General features: G+C 37.1%; 1 protein-coding gene across 2 annotated transcripts in view; it reads right to left on the reverse strand.

The window, feature by feature from the left end:
- Positions 1-22,404, reverse strand: part of POLR3B (RNA polymerase III subunit B) — a 75,439-nt gene that overhangs the window by 31,227 nt on the left and 21,808 nt on the right. For both annotated transcript variants that reach the window (XM_017804906.1, XM_017804908.1), the window contains 7 exons: positions 18,631-18,792; positions 15,149-15,349; positions 14,046-14,208; positions 11,947-12,100; positions 9,931-10,005; positions 9,073-9,171; positions 5,425-5,552 (listed from right to left, as the gene is read on the reverse strand). In XM_017804906.1, coding sequence (XP_017660395.1) covers positions 5,425-5,552; positions 9,073-9,171; positions 9,931-10,005; positions 11,947-12,100; positions 14,046-14,208; positions 15,149-15,349; positions 18,631-18,792 — 982 coding nt within the window. The remainder of the gene's footprint in view (positions 1-5,424; positions 5,553-9,072; positions 9,172-9,930; positions 10,006-11,946; positions 12,101-14,045; positions 14,209-15,148; positions 15,350-18,630; positions 18,793-22,404) is intronic.

Here is a 22,404-nt window from a genome sequence, read left to right on the forward strand (position 1 = left end):
TAACGAAGACTTCACATAGCCAGAAAAGAGCACATCTGAACACAAATCTGTCCATAGGGGAGGTCAGCTTCACATTTCATATGCATCTACTTGCAACTTCCAAATGCCTGTATTTACATAAAATGTCTAGAAAATCAAATCTCTAAAACCAGGCAGCATCATGGGCATTTCCAAAGACTCATCTATCCTGTCCTTGCTACTAAGCTCTCTCTCCCAAACCACAATAGGTCTATCCTTCCCAAAGATGAGAACAGAGAGACAGCTCAACAGATACTGTTTGAAAATGAACTGTTACAGCAGGCTCTTCCACACCTGGCTTTTTTTTAGTTCTGGAAAGTAGATTTGAAGCCACAGGAACAGCTTTTTCAAATGACAAGAAAAATCTGGTAGAGTTGAGAGGCTTTACTTGTTTCTTGCTTTTCAGCAGTTGCTTTCCTATCTTTGTCTTGGATAAGAAAATTAATCATCCTTGAACAGTATTTTTTGTCTCCAGTAAGACACAAGTTGGTAGGGCCTGGATTCATCAACACTGTAGACCTTTGCAGTCACCCCACTATCAGAAGGCTCTATTATTTCTAATATTCTCTTAGAATTCAATTAGACATTGTTTTCATTGTACTTTGATTAAAAAACCCTGGTTTTCCCAGTACACAGATAGGAAAATCTACTTCCAAATTAAGAACTTAAAGGTTTAAACCATTTTCCCCTCTGCATCTAAAATTAATAATTTGTGTGTTTTCAGTATAGGTTGTCTACTGTAAAGTTCATCTTAAATGTTTCAAAGATAGGTACGTTTTCCTGATGTTGAGAAAAATCTTTTCCAGAGCAAGTCATGCCAAACCTCACTTTTGAAATTCTTGCAATTCTTCTCTCCTTTGAGATGGTTATATGTGGCACCTGCTATGGTTCACTGGTTGGGGATGCTACAACATGATGAAGTCTGGAGCACCAGATAGCTAAACTTGTCCTTTACAGCCCAGTAACAATCTGTGTAAGTCTCCTACAAACCAAGGATTTCAGATGACACCTTTACATATTTCAGGTAATGCAAATGATTTCTCTTCAGATGTTTCACATATTTCAAAGTCCGTATTTTTATCAGAGGTTCAGATAAGTCTAAGAGAACTGCTACTGTTCAGGAGACAGGAGAGACTGACATTACTGAGATTTTGAGACTCAGTAACAAACTGTATTCAGGCAATTCTTTAGGAGTCAAATACCATATCAAATGGAAAACATAACCATATGTATCTATGACAGATATCCTAGCAGGAAAGAAACTAGTTAGAGAGTGATTCAAGAGTACAAGCGAAATAAATTAGCCAAAAAAGCATGCTATATATTATTCCTAATTGCTAGGATTTAATGGTTATACAAATAATTTTCTCTCTAAACTGGGCTAACAAACCACAGCCTTAAACCACAATCTGCTTATTTAAAGTAAAGCAGCAGCTTTCTTCTGAGGACTGGTGTGTTGGGACGAGACCTCTGTGTGGGCACTGAAATGAAGGAAGTCACCAGCTTTATTTCTGTTTTCTCTCTGAAAGAACAGAGCCCTTGTTTGCTCCAGCCAAACAGCCAAGGAAAAGTAAAGTATAATTAAAGTTCACCATAACAAACCCTGCTCACAATGACTTGCATTTATAATTATCCCAACAGCAAGAACCAATTTTTTTCATTGGTAATTAGCCCTGGTTAAAGCACAACACACAAGGTTGACCTGAATACAACAAAGATAACTTTCTTGCTTTTCTCAGTACTTGATATATTCTGAATGCACGTGTGCATTCCTTCCTTTTTTTCCATTTCCTGTCAGATTTTTTCTTTCTTTTAAAGTATCGTTTGATCATTCTTCAGTGTGAAGTAATCACTATAAAAATGCTATCTACTGATATTTAGCATAAATGAGGCATTGTTATTCTGATGCAGAAAGTTTTGGGAACACACCAGAACAAACAGCCAGCTTAAATGAGTGTTAATCCAATTCTCTGGTGTATTACTTACAGCAACATTAAACTGTACAGTCGCAATTAACAAGGATACAGAAATCAACCTACTTGAGCCAAAAGGGCTATTACTGCACATGTCAAGAAAAGAATTGCTGTATTTCTGTATTTTCCCTGTTTTCACCATGGATTTTCTACTATTCTGTCCTTTTATATGAGCACAAACCAAGAGAGGAAGAAGTACAGTTTTTAAATGCTGTAGTAAACCTTGTGGAGGGAGCTCCAACTCTGCTCAGAAAGATTTTCACAGTACATGTATTAAATGATCTGGATGTTAAACATTAGTAATTCTCCTTTCACTGTATAAAAATTAAGAAGTAAGTTAAAAAGATTACGGGTAAATGGGGGGAAGTAGTTTGGCTGATTTCTGCCTCAGCACGTCTGTGCCTGCTACCAGGGAGAGATGTCAAAATGAGACTGTCACAGAGCACAAACACTCCTCAAAGAGCAGTGGCAGAACAGAGCTGTGGCCACAATGCACCCAGATCCAGCTGTGATGACCAGCAACAGCTGTTTTTGCTTTGAGGTTGTTTAGATTCTCTGCCTATAGGATAGCCATACAAAAATTGGGAGGACTCTGGCTCTCAGTCCATCAACAAACCTTTCACAAGTGTCAAAGACCAAAAAAACACCAGCCCTCAGTTCCTTGAAGCACATTATTCTTCTCCACTCAATTTTACCACATTCTGCATAAGGCAAAGCTGTATATAAAGGGCTCTACTACTTCACAGAAGCAAAGCAGAATGTACCTGATACAGTAAGAGGTTTTGGGTTTTTTTTGTAATATCACAACACTTCACAGTCACAGAGGTAGTGTGTAAAACCTTCTGTTTTTCTATGGAATTAAAAATATCAATTTAAAACTATTTCCCTAACTGTAGAAGCCCTTGATTCTCTTAAGCATTATTTTAGCAGCACGTGGAATGCAAACAGTACAGCATCTTGTATTTTAATCTTAAATACTTCTGAGATTTTAAGCTACAACTCTTAACCTTGTACTGAAATGTCAACACTCAACTGAGGTCCTTGAAGCTGCTGTTGTATTTGCCACCTAACTTCCCCTCAGTCTTACAGTTCAACCTGCAACATATGATAAATTATCTGTGCTATAAGTGAGGAATTTAATTTCAATTTAATATTACTGAAATCCAGTTTTCTCACTAAGTGCATCCAAGACGATCACTCATCTACCCATGAAAGGGAGGTATTTTTCAGGACATTTAATGCTACCCTAAAGAAACATTCATATTTTAGGACTTGTCAGGGATACCAGATTTCAGACCCTATTGCAAGCTCTGATGTCCACTCTCCATTTACTTGTGCTTTCACACCTTTCCCTGGCTTAATGTTGCTTAAAAAAGAGCAAAGACTGTCCAAAGCTGCTGGCACAGCCCTGTGATGTAGTCAGAGGGGGTGGGTCAGTGTTGAGAAGCTCAAGGCTCTCTTTTCCCAGTCTGAACCCCAGGGTTCCTTCCATTCCCCCAGGTTTTGACAGCTGAGGGAGTGACACAGAGGTCTCACATACCAATTTCCACATGTTGGACCAAGACCTGCCCTGCAATTTCAGTGTGGGGAAAGAAAGCACAAAAGGTGGATGGTTACTTAAAGGTGAGGGTTTGAAGCATCTCTTCATAAAAATAAGAGACAATGTTTCAGGAATATCCCCTAGATCTCATTTGGTCAGTAAGTCTAGAGAAAATCTTTTCTGCCCCTATATATTGCCACTTATGGTGGCTTTTATTAAAACAGTTATTAAAAAAGCTTCAGGTGTTTGCAGATACTTCAGACAAAGCAAAATATAGCTCAAGTCATGTGCCAACTTTTAAAATGTACTTTTATCTAGCTGCTTATTCTTTCAGTCAGGTGTTTTGTCATAACAAACTGAAACAAAGGCTTTTTTTATTGCTCAAGATATTCAATGGCTTTTGTGTTCCTCGCGTCAGCAGGAACGTCAGAGGATTGTATCCAAGGAGCTAAATGTGCAAGACCTAGGGTCAAAGCAGCTGAATACACCAACCTCAGAAAACACAGACAATGAATTGCAAATGACACTCAAAACAAAACGGGGAAAAAAACCTTCACACAGAAAACTACAAAAGAACTCCACAGATACTGAATTGGCTTTCTGTACACACTGATCCTGCTTAACTGTGTGTGGTAACTAACCAAACCTTCTGAGACTAATAGTCATAAAATAGAGACTCGGGGGTGGGGGAAAGATAATGGGACAGGGGAGAACTGTAAGGAAAAGGATTGCATTGCTCCTCTTCCCCCCTTCCTCCGTTTTTTTTTTTTTAATTTAAAGGGAGAACATACATCTGTTGCTATTTTCTGCTGTTTTGATGTGCTGAACATGACAGTTCGGCATAAGGCAGTTACTTTGCTATTAATTATGCTGAAGAAGCCTCACAAAAGGTGCAGTGTTTCAGTTTTGAACACACAGAACAAAACAAAAGGTTTAGTAAACCCAACTGAAGTGTTAGTTTCTTCATGACACAAAGTTGTGCTACTGTAGCTCTCAACTTGCAAGCAAGCCATCAATACTAGACATGAAAGTGGCAAGTACAGCACTAGTCTGAATACAGCTCTGTGAACGATGTATGACTGCTCAGGTCCTTTGTGGGACTTGCTCTGGCTTGATTATGGGCCATACTACTTGGACACTTTAATGCTACTTTAGCTGTGTTTTAAAGGAAGGATTAGAACTTACCTGGTGTCAATTACCCACAACAGCAAATTTAAAGAACAGTTGGGTTTGAGTGACCAGATACGACACTGTCAGATTACATGAGAGGAAATTAATTTTGTTTCAGTCACTTTGCTGAGGCATTAGTTGCCCTCTTCATGCAAAACAGAAAAAGTCCAAAATCTAAATTACAGCCGCAGAAAGTGCTCAAGTAACTAATCACTCTCTTTCACATTTCAATTCTTCTTATTCTCTGATGTCAATATTAACTATTTATATATTTATTTTAGGTCACCTACTCAACTATTCAGGGAAATGCTCCTCAATCTCTGCTCTGTCTCTCTTTGCGAGTACACTTTTTAAATCTTTTTGTCTGGAAACACACAGTACATCACAGCATAAAGAGAAAAAATTTCAATCCTGTAGCTGTGCCGAAAACTCTAAAGTTATGATGATCATCAATAAAATCCAACAAAAAAAGCAGAAGTGTCCCAGTTTATCCGATTTTTATTTCAAGTCTTAAGATCTGCAGATATGGTCTTCAATAAGTAAAACTGACTGGCATTTTTTTCATTTTAATTTTTCCAACTTTCAGAGGTAAAAGCTAAAGAAGTGCTCTTTTACTTTTTCTAGCATAGCTTTTACGTTAACAATTTCTCTGTTTGTCACTTTTGCTACATAGCTTCAAAAACTATATAACACTTCAAAAAGGAATAAAAAATAAAGTCTTACCCATGGCTTGTTTCCCCATGGCACATTGATAAGTGTTTCTTGGGGACTGGTTGTGGTGAGGATATGGAATCAGCCCAGCACAGACACCAAGAAGTGTGAAAGGCTCAATCTCCAAATGCGTTGTATCTCTTAAAAGAAAGAGTACAAATTATGGCAGGCTTGTGAACAAACAAGTAGAATTTATTTAATTTAATCTCATAATACTTCCAATTCTGTTCAGGAACATGTAAGTCAGTAGGACCTTAAGATACGGATTCACTATGGGATTTTTATTTTTATTTAAAAAAAACCCAACAGCAACTTTCTTCTGACTTTAAGTGTTTCCATATGAAAAGAAATGAAGGACAAATAATTGAGGATTTATTCCATCATGGAAAAAAAGCCTCCAGATAACAACAATCTGAGAGAGTTCAGTAAGACAATAAAACATCGGTTTATACAGTAAGACCTAAAATGCCTTAAGGAATGTCTCCTCATGTAATGAGAGTCTTCCCTGTTAGATTACTAACCTCAGAGATCCAGAAATCCGCTGGGGAGATGGAGGAATGAAGAGCAAGACAGAGTGAGGTATTGAAAAACACTAGAAGTGTAGTTTTGGTTTTCCAAGGTTAGTTATATAGCATCAGTTAAAGGGAAAACATCTGTGTCCAAACCAGACCTAGTGCCACAGCTGATACGGCACAATGAAACACTATTTGAAAAGCTCTGCAAATGCTTTGGAAGTGATTGTATTGTTAAAAGACAGTAGAGATGAGAAGTAAAAAGACAAGGGTAAAGGAGTAAAGACTGAGAGATGACAAAATTTGTTCTATCTGGCATGAGGTTCATGGGAGAAAGTCCATGCTCAATAAAGACAATTAAATCATAGCAAGCATTGGGATGCAAGTGGAGTGACTAATAACTAAGGATGAAGTGTACAATAAAACTTGGCTGCAGCAGATATGAATTTAAATCAAGATAAGTAACTAGGAAATGGGGAATTATGAAACACAGATAATTATAACCAAACCTATTCAAAGCCTATCTTTCATGTCCTGGATTTATTACACAGAGCTTGGGTTTAGGCATACATTGCTTCTCCCACACATCTAAACCCAGTGCATTCTGAAAATCCCATCTTTAACGTTTGACTTCTCTTGGAAGATTTTTGGAAGACTTTCTTTTAATTAGTTAAACACATTCATTTTTTTACTAAACATTGAAACCTTGCAGAGGAAATGACTGGCAAAATCTTTATTATGACAGCACTACAAGCTCACAAAGGCTGAGGAATTACCCACAAGTACAAACAGGCCTAAGACAAGTGCCAGCAGGAACTTACATAAACAATGTATGTACTACTGGAAAAAAAAATGCCATCTGAAAAGTGAAAAAAAAAATCTGGAAACCCTGAGAAGTAAGCCAACGAAACCCTCTATCAGTCCTAGAAATCTTTATAAATCACAAATATGCTTGAGCAACCTAAAAATCACCTGCTAGGCAGAGAATAGCCACTATTTTCTTTCACTTGATAAAAAGCAGCCATGTTAACTAAAGCCTGTCTTAAGAAAATACAAATGGTAGAATCCCAAGTGCAGTCAAGTAATAGTAAAATGGTCTCAAAAGCCAGTAGCAAACTTAAAAGCAGAGACTGCTCCCCCATTCTGTAGAACTTCACAGACCTGCTGACACTTCTCGAACAATAAAACAAGAGGCTTAATTAAGACTTACTGATAGTGAAGTTCAACAATCTCTTCAGAAAGAACAAGTGCATGGAACTACATATTTCAGACAGGATATTCAACACAAGTCTTTTTCTATTGAAGTCAATCCTATTTCAACCAAAGATGATGCAACACATGCAGATTCTGGTATCTTATGAAGTGTTCCACGGTGGTAATGAGAGACCTTCAAACTTTACAGAGCAGTTCAATTTCTGCAGGACAAAAATGTCACTGCCGGAAACGGGCCCAAGAAAGAAAGGCAACCTCGTGAGTTTGAAAATCAGAGTTACAGATGTGTAAGGAAGAAATTGAATGCATTAAGTAGAGTCAAATCCTTCAAAGAAAATCCCCCTAATTAGATTGGAAAAGTAAAGAGAGGATACTGTAGCTAAAAAAAGCCTACATTACAAAAGCAGGAATGTTAATGGGATACTTCACAATAGTGGAGACAAGTTGTACTGACATGGTCCTGCCATTTCAAATGCAAGATGGTCATCTGGGGAAAGGGAGGACAAATCAGCTGCTTAGGATGTAGGGAATATCACTACCAAACACAAGGAGCAATGTGCTCGTAGGATGCAAGCTCAGATACTTATGGCACGTTAGCCACAAGCATTGAAGCTAAACTCAAAATGGACAATACAAGAATCTCCTAACTTTTTGCCAGTTGTTTTGGAGTAATTTCCTCACACTAGTCCACTGGAGTTCACTGTCTTCTCTTATTTTTGCCTAAGCAGTGATTTCACGGGATACACTCCCATTAACCTTCCAAGCTGAGTCAGGTGTCCTGTAACTTAAATTTTTCCACTCTGGTGCTCTGTGGAAATTATTTAATTTTGGCACAAACGACAGCAATTGTGTGTGCTTTATTCATATATCTTTACTCATGTATATAGAAGTCAGTCAAGAGCATGCAAGAGTAAGTTCTTAAAGTGATAAAGTCTTCATAAGCCTGGGCAGGAGCAATGCAATTTAATTAGCAGAGTTAATGCATTTCATCTGGCAAAGGTTAAAGATAATTGAAGGTCTCATCCACCTCCACTGAAATCAATGATATATTCCTATTGGCTTCCAGGAGTACTTGACCAGGACAGATTATTTGAAAAATGCATTTTCTGCATAAACCTGCTGATCAAACATTTCAGGAGATAAGTTCTAACATCTCATACACAGCCTTCAGTTTACAGGATATTGTCAGAGAAACATTAAAAAAATAATTAAAAAGATAGGACTTAAAAATTCTTTAAAAATTCTTCCTTTAACCTGGGCTCTTTAATCACAATCAGAGGGGAAAAAAAAGCACCAGGTCCTTCAGGTATGTGGCAAACACAACAAATCTGGAAATCTTTCTGAATGAAAATCACATACCAAAAATGTTTTTAACACATGTGGTAAAGAATACACAGAATGATAGAGACATTTTTATCAGGGCCTATTATACATCCAACAGTCAAAGGGAAGGTCTCATTCCCTTATCTCTTTTCTTGTAAGGTGGCTGTCTAGAGTTGCTGTACAGACATAAGAGAAATTTCCAAACAATGATCATGACATGCTAAGATAATCATTTCACATGTGGAACCATTTGCTTTCTGGGTACCTCTTGTATAAAATTACTTACGATGAGCAGCCCAATGATTAGAATGAAAAAAAAAAAGAAGCCATATTCAGAGAAAAAAAGGATAAACCTTGAACTATTCCACAGTTTTAGGAGTTACTGGCAGGAACAGATCTCCCAAAACCAAAATCATTTATTGTAACTATCCTGTGGATAATTTAGGATGTGTGTGAACAGACTTTCCTTAGCTTTCACCTGGAGTGATTTCAACCACTCGCAGGGAGCAGTGTGTACGTGTGAAAACAGTAACATTATTTATATGCTTGCATTTCAGAGGGTCACCCTAGGAAAGCTTTTCCTGTGTCAGTGTCTGAATGCATACTTACTTACTTATTAATTGTATTTTCATATAGTGCGATGTTACAATCATTTTCTTCATTCACATCCAAATATTCAACGAGGCCTTCGTGCAAGAAGTCTTCAAAATTCCTACAGATAAATTAAAAATTACACTAGAAGTACTGTCTTAAATTTCTACAAACATAAAATCATAGTAAAGATATTAAAGAAATGTAATATGTAAAGTTAAAGCAGATAGATACTTCTACAGGAAAATTTCTGTGCATATTACATATTAAAAGAAAAATGTATTTTTAAATCCTGTTGCCCATTCACTGCTTCACACAGTCTGACTGACGAATGTTACTTATTTGAACAAGCAATGAAATCTTCCTGTATGTACTCATCATCTCTATAAATGTAAGAAAATATAGGGGTAATCATGCAAGTTTTTGTGATGGTTTCATGAAATTTAGTTAGAGCTAAATTTAAATACTTTTGTGTGTGTTTTTTTTTTCAAACACACAAACTAAGAATTTTAAAGGACTTCTAAAACTAATTCTGAATGTGCCTGTTTTAGGATGGTCAAGTTGATATTCCCTCCAGGTATTTGATTTTTCAGTCAGGAGAAGGATGACACTGCCTCAGGCCTTCCACTTCCAGAAAGATGAGGCTGTCAAAAGTGTTTATTCTGTATAATCACCAAATTTCATAGCAGTAACAAAATAAGAAGAGCAGACTTAATTTGACTTAAACAGAAAATCTCCATTACAGCAATGATTAATATAGAGGAGAGTAGACTTGTTCTCTTCATAGCTAACCCTAAGATTGTGAAATATTGACTGGCTGAAGTATTTCCACACAGTATTTACTTATTGAAGATGAATATGGTCTACTTGAGTTGTGTACCTGTATCCCTGAGCCAGTTCTTCCATATGCTTGTTTGTAACTGCAGGTTTTTGCTTCTTGACAATTATGTAAGGTCTGCAAATAAAAAAAAAGGATTGTCATTGCAAATACTTAGGCAAGTAACTTAATTTACACTTCTATTAAAAACCTATGCACAATCTATTATATAAATTACTTTTAAAATGTATTCATCTTTGACTCATAAATCCACATAAATACAACCAGTATTTTTTCAGACCTTGGTTTGACATATTATCTATGAAGTACTTAAAAAGAGTATCAGAAAAATTAAGATTTCAATGTTGAGGTAGAAGCTGGTTTTTTTCCCCATTAAATCTTTAAACTAACTAACTATTTTTTAAGTTTTACCTACAGATGATGACAGCTTTAAAGACTAGAGATTTCCAAATCTACAAAGCTAAGAACAGCATTAAGTACTGTGGCTATTGCACAGAACACTGAGTGAACAGTTAGTGCTCAAGTGTCCACACGCGAGAATGCATTTTGTGATTACCTACATGGTGTAAAGTACAGGCATTTTCTAAGGGTGATCTCAGATGAATCCATAAATTTCAACAGCACATGGATCTCTGAAGGCTTCTTTACCAAACAAAAACATTGACACAAAGGATGGCATGCAAGAATGAAACATCAAGGGCTGTTGCTATTTGGACAAGTTGCTTTTATAAAGAGCAGCAAATAGCTACAAGACACTTGTGGAGTCCCCTCTAAAGTCTAAATAAGGTTAGAAGACTCATAAGCACTTTAAAATGGTTAATAGGGGTATTTGAACAATTGCAGGGTGAGGGGTGTCACAAAGTAAACTTGGTAAACTCCTGAAAATCTACATGATTTCCCTTATCTTTATATTACACATTGTAAGCTTTGATGCATCTCCAAACCTACAGAATGGCTGATATGAACCCTGACTGGAAAATGACTTCTCTGCCACTGAATACGCCCCTACTCTGGATCTCTTGACCCGGTATGATAAATTGATGGTTTGTACATTTATTAGTTTATAGCCTCTAGCATGCCTCAAACTGTATTCAGCACGCTCTGAGATTCAATTAATGGATAAGGTGGAATGCCACCTGCAGTTGTGACTACTGCTTCGTTAAAGAACACACAAAATATGCACACAGCTAGTCCATGTTAAAATATGTATATATTCATTAACTCATTCTGCCTCTCCCAATCTCTGCTTTGTTCAACTTTTATGCCTTGTTCTTTACGCTGATTTCTTGGGCCTGGAGATGTTTTACTTGTAAATAACCTAGCACAGTGCTGTCATAATCTGACTGGGGTCTCTAGCTGCTACTATAAATCAACATGATCTTCTGCCTCCTTCTCATTTTAGCCAGCCAATTCCTTTTTGCTTTCCTCCGTGACACGACTGTTACTCAGGCACTCTTTCTATCTAATAAAGACCACAAGCATCTCAAGGTGGTAACCTTTCTTACAGGCTTACTGAATTCCCTACCTACTTAAGGGTAAGCAATGAAATAACCCAAAATTGTGAGACATACTTCTTCGTATTACAGCAAACAAGTATACATGCCTGAGGAAGTTTTGCACCAGAAGTTTTGCCCTTGAAGACAAAGAGCAGCTTCTCAGTCTAAAATGTGATATGACACTCATGGAATATCAGAGGAGTGGCTGCTTGTTTCTCACTTTACAGGAAGTTACAAAATGTTCCTCCAACGACACTGAACATTACTGGAGTTGTCAGTCAGATTGATTTTACTTCCCCTCTTTTTTTTTTTTTTTTTAAGAAGACAGAAGAAACATTTTGGTTTAACTTTTGTTTAGAGCTAAAATGGATATATTTGGACTTTGTTGTTTTATAAGTTGCTTGACTATATAGCACATTTGCAGACCTGTCTGTTTTGAAAGAGGGCTATTTAAGGAGAAAAAAAATGCTCAAGTCTTACTGAATTTGCTTGTATCTGTACAGTGCATAAAACAGTGCTTAAAGTAAGTTCAGTAGTGAGATAATTCTGACAGGATGTTTACCTGCACAATCTGCCCCCATCAGAGGAAATGTAGACACATCTGTCAGACAGATTGGTAGAGATGGAAACGAATTCATTGATATAACCCGCTCGACGCATTATCCGAAATGTGTTGACTAATTTCTGATGATCACGTATGACACCAAGGATGTTACCTATTCAGAAAGAGAATAAATACCTGGTGCATCCTTTGCACATCTAAAACTCTATTTACAAATTCTGATCACGTGTAGCATGCATAGAAGTACTTCCTGCTTCTTGCAAATAATAAGAGTTGTCGTAAAATTTCTCTTTGCTTATGTGTATAAGAATTGGCTCTTTTTTCCTCTAAGTAAAAAATTGTCAGAATTTCACAAGTCATCTACCAGCACATCTCCAAATAGCCTGAGAAACCAGATGATGTGCTTCATCCAGTTTTCTTCTAATATGTTTCTGCTCCAGTGGCCATTTACCAGTTGGCATACAAGTAAACAACAATTCTGAAGTCTGCAATTTCACCTGTACTGAGACAGATCCAAAGTCTCCAAGAATAGACCAAGGAACTGTCCTGCTGCCTTGTTAGAAATTTTAGAAAGTCCTGGTATTTTTGATATATATGATCACTCACAACATCACCGTAATTCCTCCTTCAGGTACTTTGCTCAACTTAACTATCTTAGCAGGGCACTCTAGCTCATACTTAAGTATTTTGAAGCATGATGAACAAACAAGAGAGTAAAATTCAGTTAGAGAGTCACCTGACCAAAGTAATCTCAATAGATAAACATAAGCATGGTCACATTTTAAACAAAACTTCAAAAGAGAAGACAAAGGATGATAGTTCGGGGAGTTTATAAGACAATGGAAAGGTCTCTATAGCTTAAAGGATTTGTACTTAACAGATTTTCTGCCCTCTTAGGTCACAGGTTTAAATCAGGATCAAGTAATCCATTCACAAGTCTGAAATTTTATTATGGATTAAACTCACAAACCAGTAGATTGAACAGTAACTTGTTTTGCCTCACTTAGTATTAGTTCATCTACATTTGACAAAACACTATCTTGTTCCATACCACAGACTGAGCTTGTGAAGGAAGAGTACAATATTTTGGCTCTGCACTCTCCTTTGGACCATAAAAGACAGAAGAAGGTGCATGTGGTTTGACTGAATCTTATCTTTAACGTACTGCTATAGAAAAGCAGAGCAAAGGAATGCAGTTTGGTCAAGTGCTGCTTTTATGTTACTGGGAAAAGGCAGGATTGAAGAACAAATTCTGCTTAATTCAAAGGTAAATGGAGAACTTATTCATGGTGACAGACATTACATACCAGTCCCTGGAAGTGGATGCTGTTGACAAAAGGCTATTTTTAAATCACAGTTGTAGTTATAAAAATGTCAGTACTTTGAAATCTAATATCATAGTACCTGTTGTTTTTGAAATACTACAAGATCAGTTGTAAAAGAAACACAAACGTGCAGATGCAAAGCACATGTGCCAAATCATCCCTTTAACAAAGAAGAGAGGCCTGTTTTCCAAAGTCTAATTTTTTCTAATCATTCACGAAGCAACATGTCCCTTAATAGGTGATTTTAAAGAGAACAGCATTGCTAAACTTTGCAAACAATAGATGCTTCTGTTCTTAAAGGCACTTTAAAGTGCATGAATACATATAAAAACAAATAGAGATTACAGATTACTAAACACTTTCTGTAAACGAAGCTCTGAATTTATAAATGTATTACAAATTTAGCAGCTATTTTCTTTTAAAAGTACTTTATGAATGGCACTACCCTTGGTCAATGTCTGCAGAAACAAAAGAATCTGTAGTTGAATGTACATATTTCTGCAAGCGGGCTTAAAAACAGGGCTGAAATTTGAAAAAAGTTTCAATTTCTCAGCTACAGACATCTGCAGTGAGAGTTCTGAAGACCCAACTTCATGCAACTAAGTGTCATGATCTGGCCTGTCTACTTTGCCCAACCCTATCGAAATATTTTGAGGAAATTATTCACACGTGAAAAACAGCATCTCCGGTGTTCCAAAAATTGCTGGAGGGTTTCCGAAGCCTAACTCTCCGTCAGCAACAAATCAGAGTCAAGACTGCTGAGAAGTAACATACCATTAAGGAAAACAAGGAACACATTTGGATATGAAAGTTCTTCCCCACAGAGCAAGTTGACATCTTCAACTCCAAGATTACTGGCTAATTTAATAATTGGGCCATCTTCCATATCTGTAGTAATATGAGTCATGAGGGCAAGATTTTTAACCAAACCACAAGCCTAAAAAAAAAGAAAAAAGCAACACATCACACATATTTTATTCCTTCTATTCCAGTGTTTTAGCATTTACAAAATAATAAAAATAGTAAAAAATATAGGCACTGAAGTTGTAGTTCAAGTTATCCAAACATGTATAATGCTGTATTTCTCTCTTCAAAGCAACAGCTACTCAGCAGCATAATGGAAATACAAAATCAGTCTATCTATCAATTTTCCAAATACTCTGTAAGTTCTGACACAAACATTGATGCTTTTAAATGAAAAAAGATCCAAATATGTTATACAGTGCAATTATATTTCAGCTGCTTAATGAGACTAGCTCATACTGACTACATACTAACACAGAAAGTTCAGAGTTACCCCCTCTCCAGTATATTCAAAAAAAAAAAAAGGAGAAAAAAAGGAAAACAAACCAAAGACTGTCAGCATCAATTGTTTGGCTCAAATAACTGGATGATATCTTTAATGTAAAATATACAAAGGTAGTCTTGTTCCTCAAACTAATGGCTAAAGAAATAATGGTACATGTTTCTAGAAAAATTGCAGGTTGATGCTGCAACTTCAAAACAGAACTTTTATTACAGAACAAAGGGACAGGAGTTTAGGACTCCCCTCCTTCTGCTCTGATCAAAGGAGAACAAGTAGTTCTGCAGCAAAATTGGGGGGATCCTCATGTTGTTCTCATATAGCTAAATGATTTCAGAACTGTTTCCAGACAACCCACTCTGGAGAAAGAAGGCAATACAGTAAGGAAGACCAGGATGTAAAGAGGGTTGTCAGAAGATAGACAAGTTGTATTTTCAGGCTGAGGATAATCTACCTCTCCAGAAACCTCCTCATCAGAATTCTTCCTCTGATGGAGGATCACCTGCTTCAAAATAAACAGGTGTCTCCATTCCTCAGGATAAGAAACACAGAAAGCAAAATAGCAATTCCTCACCTCTCCTTCAGGAGTGTCAGAAGGGCAGAGCATCCCCCACTGAGATGGTTGTAGTGACCGAGGACCACTCACTTTCCTTGTCTTTTCAAACTGAGAAGAGATTCTAGTCATCATTCCCAGAGCAGATATATAAGACAAGCGGGACAATACTTGTGTCACACCCTGGCGGTCCATTTTGAATCTCTTTAGAGACCAATTTCCCTGTAGAATAAAATTAGTGTTTTAAAAAAATTATTTCAGTTTATCCCTGTCTTGATTTTTTCCAGTATCTAGACAGAACGATATCTGAGGAGCTTTGCAAAGCAAATGTTGCCCATTTATATAAAACAACTTTCTAATTACCTATCTGCATATAAACTCCTAGTTAAAGTGTATCTGTACTAAGTATTAAAAAAAAGTTGAAACAAAAGAACTACTGTTTCAGATGAGAAGATACTTTTGCTATTATATAGTCAATCACACACAGATTCTTCTTCATCTGTCCCTTACAGATAAATCCATACTCAAATTTAGCTAAATTGAATTATTTTCTGTTCTCGTTTTATAGTTTGTTGGGGATTTTTTTGTAAAAAAAGGTCTTTTGAGTGAAGTAACACTTTTACAATAGATCCCACCAGCTTCCACTTTTGCCTTTTTTGTGATTTGTTATTTTTGTAGGAAGCACAGGCATTTATGCTAGAGCAGTCTGACATCAAAGCCCTCTGTACTTTCTTGAAGCCTTTTATTTTTAGAATCCAGAGAAAAAAGACTCACTGATGTGTCTTCTCACAGAAGAGTTTGTGTGTGTGTGTGTGTGTGTGTGTGTGTGTGTGTGTGTGGAGTAGGTCTATCCAACTTCCCTGGTAGGATTACACCAAGTATGAAATGCAAGATCCATGCATATACCAGAGTTTTCATGTTTCAGGACTGTCACAAGTACTATCACTTGTGGTTTTAATTAGGAAAAGAAAGTTCAGACAATGTTCTAGGACACAAATATGTTTCAATGCCAAGCAGATTTAATAATCTCTACTGTAATCTTGAAATTTGGCACTACAATTTTTGCCTTCATGACATCTACATCAGATACAGTTCTCAGCACCTGAGTCATTGGGTACAGAAAGTTTCTGTCTGAAACATAACTACTTACTCCAGGCACCATGTTACTGGCCAGTCCAAAGATAACATTTCCCCAGGGATTGCCTTCTGCTAATTCCTGTAGCCTTTTTGACAAACTCAGCTACCCAATACTAACAAATAATTTGGAGCTTGCTTGCTATACTACACCAAAAGCCTTTTAGAGGGTGATTTGCTTGGTTTCTTTATTTACACATTAACAGCACAATCCCATTTAGTGATGAACAGCAAGAAACCACCACCGATACAACTGATTTTGCTATTTTCTTCTACTGAAGAGACTATCAAATAGTCTCAAATTTGTAACAGAAAATGGGAAGACAAAATGCCCAATGGTAAGGCAGTCAAAAGAAACCTGTTCATCTCCTCAGCATTCTTGGGAAGGGTTCACTCACTGACCATTTCATTCTTTAAAGACTAGGAATTATGACAATATGGAATTTGGAAGACCAAAATAAATGAGTATTTTCTTCCTCACACTAGAAATTATTGCATCTGTAGTTTCAATTAGCATGTGATTTCTTCTTCACTGCCCATAAGAATCTGAAATCAAAAGGACTGGAGGAAAAAGGAGGTAAAAATGGTGCCTGAATAAACATTACAAAAAATTCTTTGTGCTGAATCCTTCAAAAGTTGCCAAAAATCCCAAACCAAAATGGGCCCAGGGCAGTTGTGAGACCACCCTCAGTTGAGAACTCCCTATCAAGAACTCCTGTGAACGGGAAGTTGCTCCCTCAGTAGCATCAGGTGATTCTTCAGATGCTGAAATTTCTATCAGGATAGGTATTTTCCAGGGTAAGAAGACAACCTGTAGGAAATATCACTGAACACCACCGTAGTTGATGCAGCAGGGCTATGAATTCTTTTGCATGCTACTGGTGTAATTATGAATCCGCCGAGTTATTTCATGCTCTTGGAGAATATCATCGAAGCATTCTGGTGAGATTGGAGATTGTCATTTCCAAGAATGATTTTTACGGTATTTGCTTAATCTCTTGAATAGTATGCACTGGGCATTGTTCCTGATAAATTATTTTTCAATGCTTAAGAGCAGATGGTGTTTAACTGCCTATGTGGCAGTAAAAAAAAAGTCCAAAGACAGTGGAAGAAGGAAGACTTTACTGAATATGTACTGAATATTTGCAGATTTATCTCTGTCAGTCCAAATGGAAAAACTGGCACCAGCTAGAAGAAAGCCCCAGCATTTAGAGAAACAAATCTGTCAATTGTTTTGGTTACGTGCACTGTAGAGATTTAACTACATTTGGGGCACTCATAAAATTAAACAGTGATAAGCTTTAACACCAGGATTTGTAAGTTACAGACTGCTGGTGGCTTTGGATGCAATTCGTGGAGTTAATTTTGTTCACAAGAACCAAAAAAGAAAAACTTTAATTTCATGCTACGCAGAAAAGCCCTCTCAAGAGCTCCAAAGATTAAAAATTAGGTTCCACAATTTTTACCAGCTCTTAAAATACTTAAGTCTAATCTAATTTCTTTTAAAAAATCATGGATTTCAAAGTAATTTACAAGCGAGTAAACAGGTTTCAGGAACAATCTCACAAATTGCTCTAGCAGATGTCTGAGGTAAAATACAAAGTTAGTAACTATTATTGTTCTTGTCCACTGGCATGAACGAAAATATCCACTCCAGCAGAAGGCAGACAAAGGCTAAAATCCAACTAAGAAAAATATTTAAAGGCTAATTATCAGGGGTTTGCAGCAGATTTCCCTGTTAAATAGTTCAGTATCATTAGCAGAGAAGTACTAACTTGTAAGTTGAAAATTTGTTCATAGTAGCAACTTTAAAATAAAAAGGCACTGCCCTTAAAGAGCTTAAATTTAAGGCAGTGATTTTTGGTTTGTTTGGTGTGGGGTTTTTTTGGGTTTGGGTTTTGGTGTTGTTTGGTTTTTTATTTTGTTTATTTGGTTTTGGTTGGTTGGTTGGTTCCGTTTGTTTTCACGCTGTTTTCCAACCATCTTGTGGACAAATGATGTAATCAGACCCTAGCTAAATCCATAAAATAATAAAAAACCACACCATAGTCAAGTAGAACCTAGAGGACAGCATGTTGGATAAATACAATGATCACTATTCTAAATTTGCTTGTTTCTACCATTCCTTCACAAACACAAAACCATCACTTTGAAATAAAAGTGGCTTGATGATTATTTATTCTTCAGTGAATTCCAAAAGCCCTGCCCGTGACAGAGTTTTGTAACTTTAATCTATAAAGGATGTTAAATAGATGCCCTCTTCAAACAAAAACCAGTAGATTCATCAGAAGAGAATTTGCACATTTCCATAATGTTTTTCACTAGGGTGAAAAAACTCCACATACCAAAATGAGAACAAAAGCACTTACTGTGGAGATGGCATTGACCATGCCATTGGTGATCTGGTCTTGACGCATATGCTTCACGACATCAAACTGAGCTGCACGTTGCTTGGGGATTACCTGGTCAGCAATCTTCTTCAGTTCAGAGTTAAATTTTTTGAACAAATCTTCAAATAGAAGAGAAAGAAGCTGGAAATACAAAACAGCTGGATTAAGGGAAATGGAGAAAGGGAGGGGAAACACATTTAATACTTCTACCTTTATCCTTCTTGTCAGTTAAAATAAAACAACCCAGCAAGAGAACCATTCAAAAGTGCTGCTTTTAAAACCAATTATTTCCTGTACATGTATATTAATAACTTTTAGTTGTTAAAATAGCCATGAAAAGAAAAGGCTACCAAAGTTTTTGATCTGACTTTTTTCACTCTCCAATTTGCTTTGCTTCTTCAGTTTGCTCAGCCTCTCCTTGCAGACACTAACAGCTTTTCAAAACACTTAAATCTGCATTACATGATACATTTTAAGTGTTCACAATGCTTAGCTTTGCAAACAAACAGGGTAAATTCGAAAGCCTAGCAGTCCTGTCCTGGGACTCAACTCTGCGGCAGCCCCAAGTGCCAGAAGAACTAAAAACACAGTAGCTACCAAAGCCAGAAAGGGTAGTTCCCAGCATACAAACACATTTGGGGCCCCTGGTGGTCTAGTGGTTAGGGTGCAGGACTCTCACCGCTGCGACCCCGGTTCGATTCCCAGCCCCCCCGGGCAGATGGAGCTCGTCAGCCCTGTAAGGCAATCCATCTAAGAGAAGGTCACTCTAAACAAACCTACGTTCTGAGACCCTCACTGCCACTGTCCAAGCTTGCTTGGCCCCGGCAGATGAACCTCAGGATTAAAGGGTGGGCTCAGTTCAGCGCACGCTGGGTCTCACCTAAAAAATCCACTGCGCAGGCTCGAAGGGTTAATGACCTTTCCCAAATCTTCGCTCGCGAAGACTGGCCATTATTATTATAGCCTTGAACAATCCATGTATTCATCCATCACAGCTAAGACATTCTGGAATCAATTGTACCATTTAATTTCTGTATATGCAGAATTAAACTGAATTGTAACTGTCTCTGTCAGACGTAGTCACCACCGTTCCTCACCTTTTGGAGACAAGGAAGCAAACCACTCATTCCTCTATCATTGGGATTGTCCACTAGCTTTCATTTGCTTTCCTCTACCTACGTTCCCCAGCTGGGCTGACCAAAGCATTTGGCAAATGACACTGTAAAGCAGCTAACTTAAATTATAAGCTACCTCACTGGTATCACAAATGCAGTTAAGAATATAAGTGCATCAAATAACACCGGGAAGCTCAAGACAGACCCTTGATTTGCAACAAAACGCTCCCACTGGCTTTCTCAGAGAGCAAGACTGGATTATCTTTGACAGTCTACTTTTTAAGACACAGGAAACACTTAAATTGTAAAACCAATGACAGTACACACTGTATACTAACCCTTGACAAAAATGGAATTCTATTGCCACTCTGAACAGAGCCATTTTGCTTGGAAAATGGGTGTTTTAGTGCTGATCTTGGCATGAAAGGAAGTTGTCCCAGACCTTCTTTCCCTTCTGATGTTTATAATACCCTTAACAGTTACAAAGTTATACTGTCACCACTGTCAAAAGAAATCCAGTCACTTGCAACTCATCTGCGATATCACAGTTAATTTAAGTAAGATTTCCATCAGAAATAAAAGCATCTTTTATGAAGCATTGTATTAGGAAGGAGAACTCACTGAAGTCTCCAAAAACTAGAATATGAGGGAAGCATTTCAAAAGTAAGGAAAAAGTAAAAGGAAGGAACCTGCACAGTTTTAAGATGTCTGTTAGTCTTGTTAAATAAGAACTAGACTCCTTTGAAACAAACCGTGGCATCCATTTGATCTCCACAAGTTTGAGCAAGCTTTAAACATTTGACAAAACAGTTAATGGAACACTTAAAAATCACTCAGAAAGTGTCTACATATTTGATTCCTTGATCACAAAATTGCAAACATGTCATAATTCCGTATGCCATCAGGATTATAAAGCCACACTATCCTTCCCGTTCCCTGAACTAATAACGCGAGTAACACCCCAAGTACAGCAACTTGCTACTATTTGCTAGTCTGAAAAGTGTCATACTTTGCCAATTTCACTCACAGATTCTTGCTCTGTAAGAGCTCTGACTCTCTGGCAAAGAAGAATCTCACAATAACCACATTATCTAGGTCAAGAGCAAGAGATTAAAGAAAAAGGATGGAATGCCACTGATAATATTCAGTGGATTTCATAGTTAGTCCAAGGCCTTTCAGCCCGCTTCAGAAAGGAGCACGAAAGAGCAAATTATATTTAAGGAAAAAAAATACTGACAGCTCATCAATTGATTTTCATTGAAAATCCTAAGAAAAATTAATAAAGAAGTTAAGCTGCTGAAATACAGTTTCAGCAATTAGCTTAATGTCAGAGAATTCTAATTAGGCGCCTTGAGATTGCTATTTAGCGTTTAAGCCTTTAGAGTGCCAAATTCTCCCTTTCACACAAACTGGTTGCAAAATTAAAGACATTAGGCAGCCTTAATTATATTATCAGAACAGCTGGGATTAGGCAATCTCTGAAGTCAAGGCGGTATTCTTTTGTCACAGGGTAGAAATCCCTTGCTTTCCAGGGTGCCGGATTTTGGTGCTGTTCCATATCTCACCCATACAAAGCAAGCTGCATTAGAAACAAAAAAAAATGAGGACAAAGAACAGAGTAATGCTTAGCAAATAATGAACACATTAAGGAAAGAGAAAAGGTAGGTGAAAAGATTAAGCCTGAAATCGGTAGGTTTTGCTAACACCTCAGCTGGCACCTGGCCTACCGAGCCTCTAGTGGCAGAAAGACTAAGAGAAAGCTCTGTAAACCAGCTTGGCGAGTGGATACAACTCTGTTATCTAAAGCTAAAGCACATTTCGTATTCTCTTGTCCCATGGGGTGTGAAATTAGCAGCTATTGTTTTCACACATTTTTATAAACACAATGCCTTTTATGTCTTTACATTGTTTAGACCGCTATGTTTTTCTTCTCACATGGGAATACTTTTTTTTTTTCTTTATTCAAATTGTAAATCAACAGGATTTTTATGCCAGGAACATGTTGGCATTAAAAAAAAAAAAAATGCCCAAAACAAACAAACCACCACCAACCATTTTATCCACAGAAACTTTAGCTAAACATAAACATTTAGAAACTGGCAAAAAATCTCCACACTTTTTAGTCTACAAACCAACCTAATTAATATTTCATTGATAACATGGCAAAGAGGAATTCAAGTGTTCAGCTTGAAACGAGAATTTAAAATACTACAAGAGAGAAAAAACTACTCTTAATCAAGTGTTACAATCCCTGAATAGTTCCCCTCGGTGTAGAAAAGAAACATATTGGCTTTGTTATGATGACCCTCTACATTTAAAACCTCTTCCCAGTTAATTTGAAACTATTTTGGTTGTTAACACCTGTGTGAGCAGAGGCATTCTTCTTACAGCTTCCAGAAAACTTTTTTACCTGCTCTACTTTCTGCCTCTAAAAATCTCAGGGAAAAACTCCTTTAATCCTTTAATCCAGTTAAGTAAGAACAATACAATGACAAAGCAACAACTAATTTTATTGATTACAGTCATACTGAACTACAGCAACAACATTACACCTGAAACCAAATAAATCCATTACAGCTTAAAATATTTATCCCATTATAATATTGCCCTAATATCCACTTACTACCCCTTACACTTT

Source organism: Lepidothrix coronata, unplaced genomic scaffold (genome assembly GCF_001604755.1).
Source record: "Lepidothrix coronata isolate B3197 unplaced genomic scaffold, Lepidothrix_coronata-1.0 Scaffold10, whole genome shotgun sequence".
Classification (NCBI taxonomy): domain Eukaryota; kingdom Metazoa; phylum Chordata; class Aves; order Passeriformes; family Pipridae; genus Lepidothrix; species Lepidothrix coronata.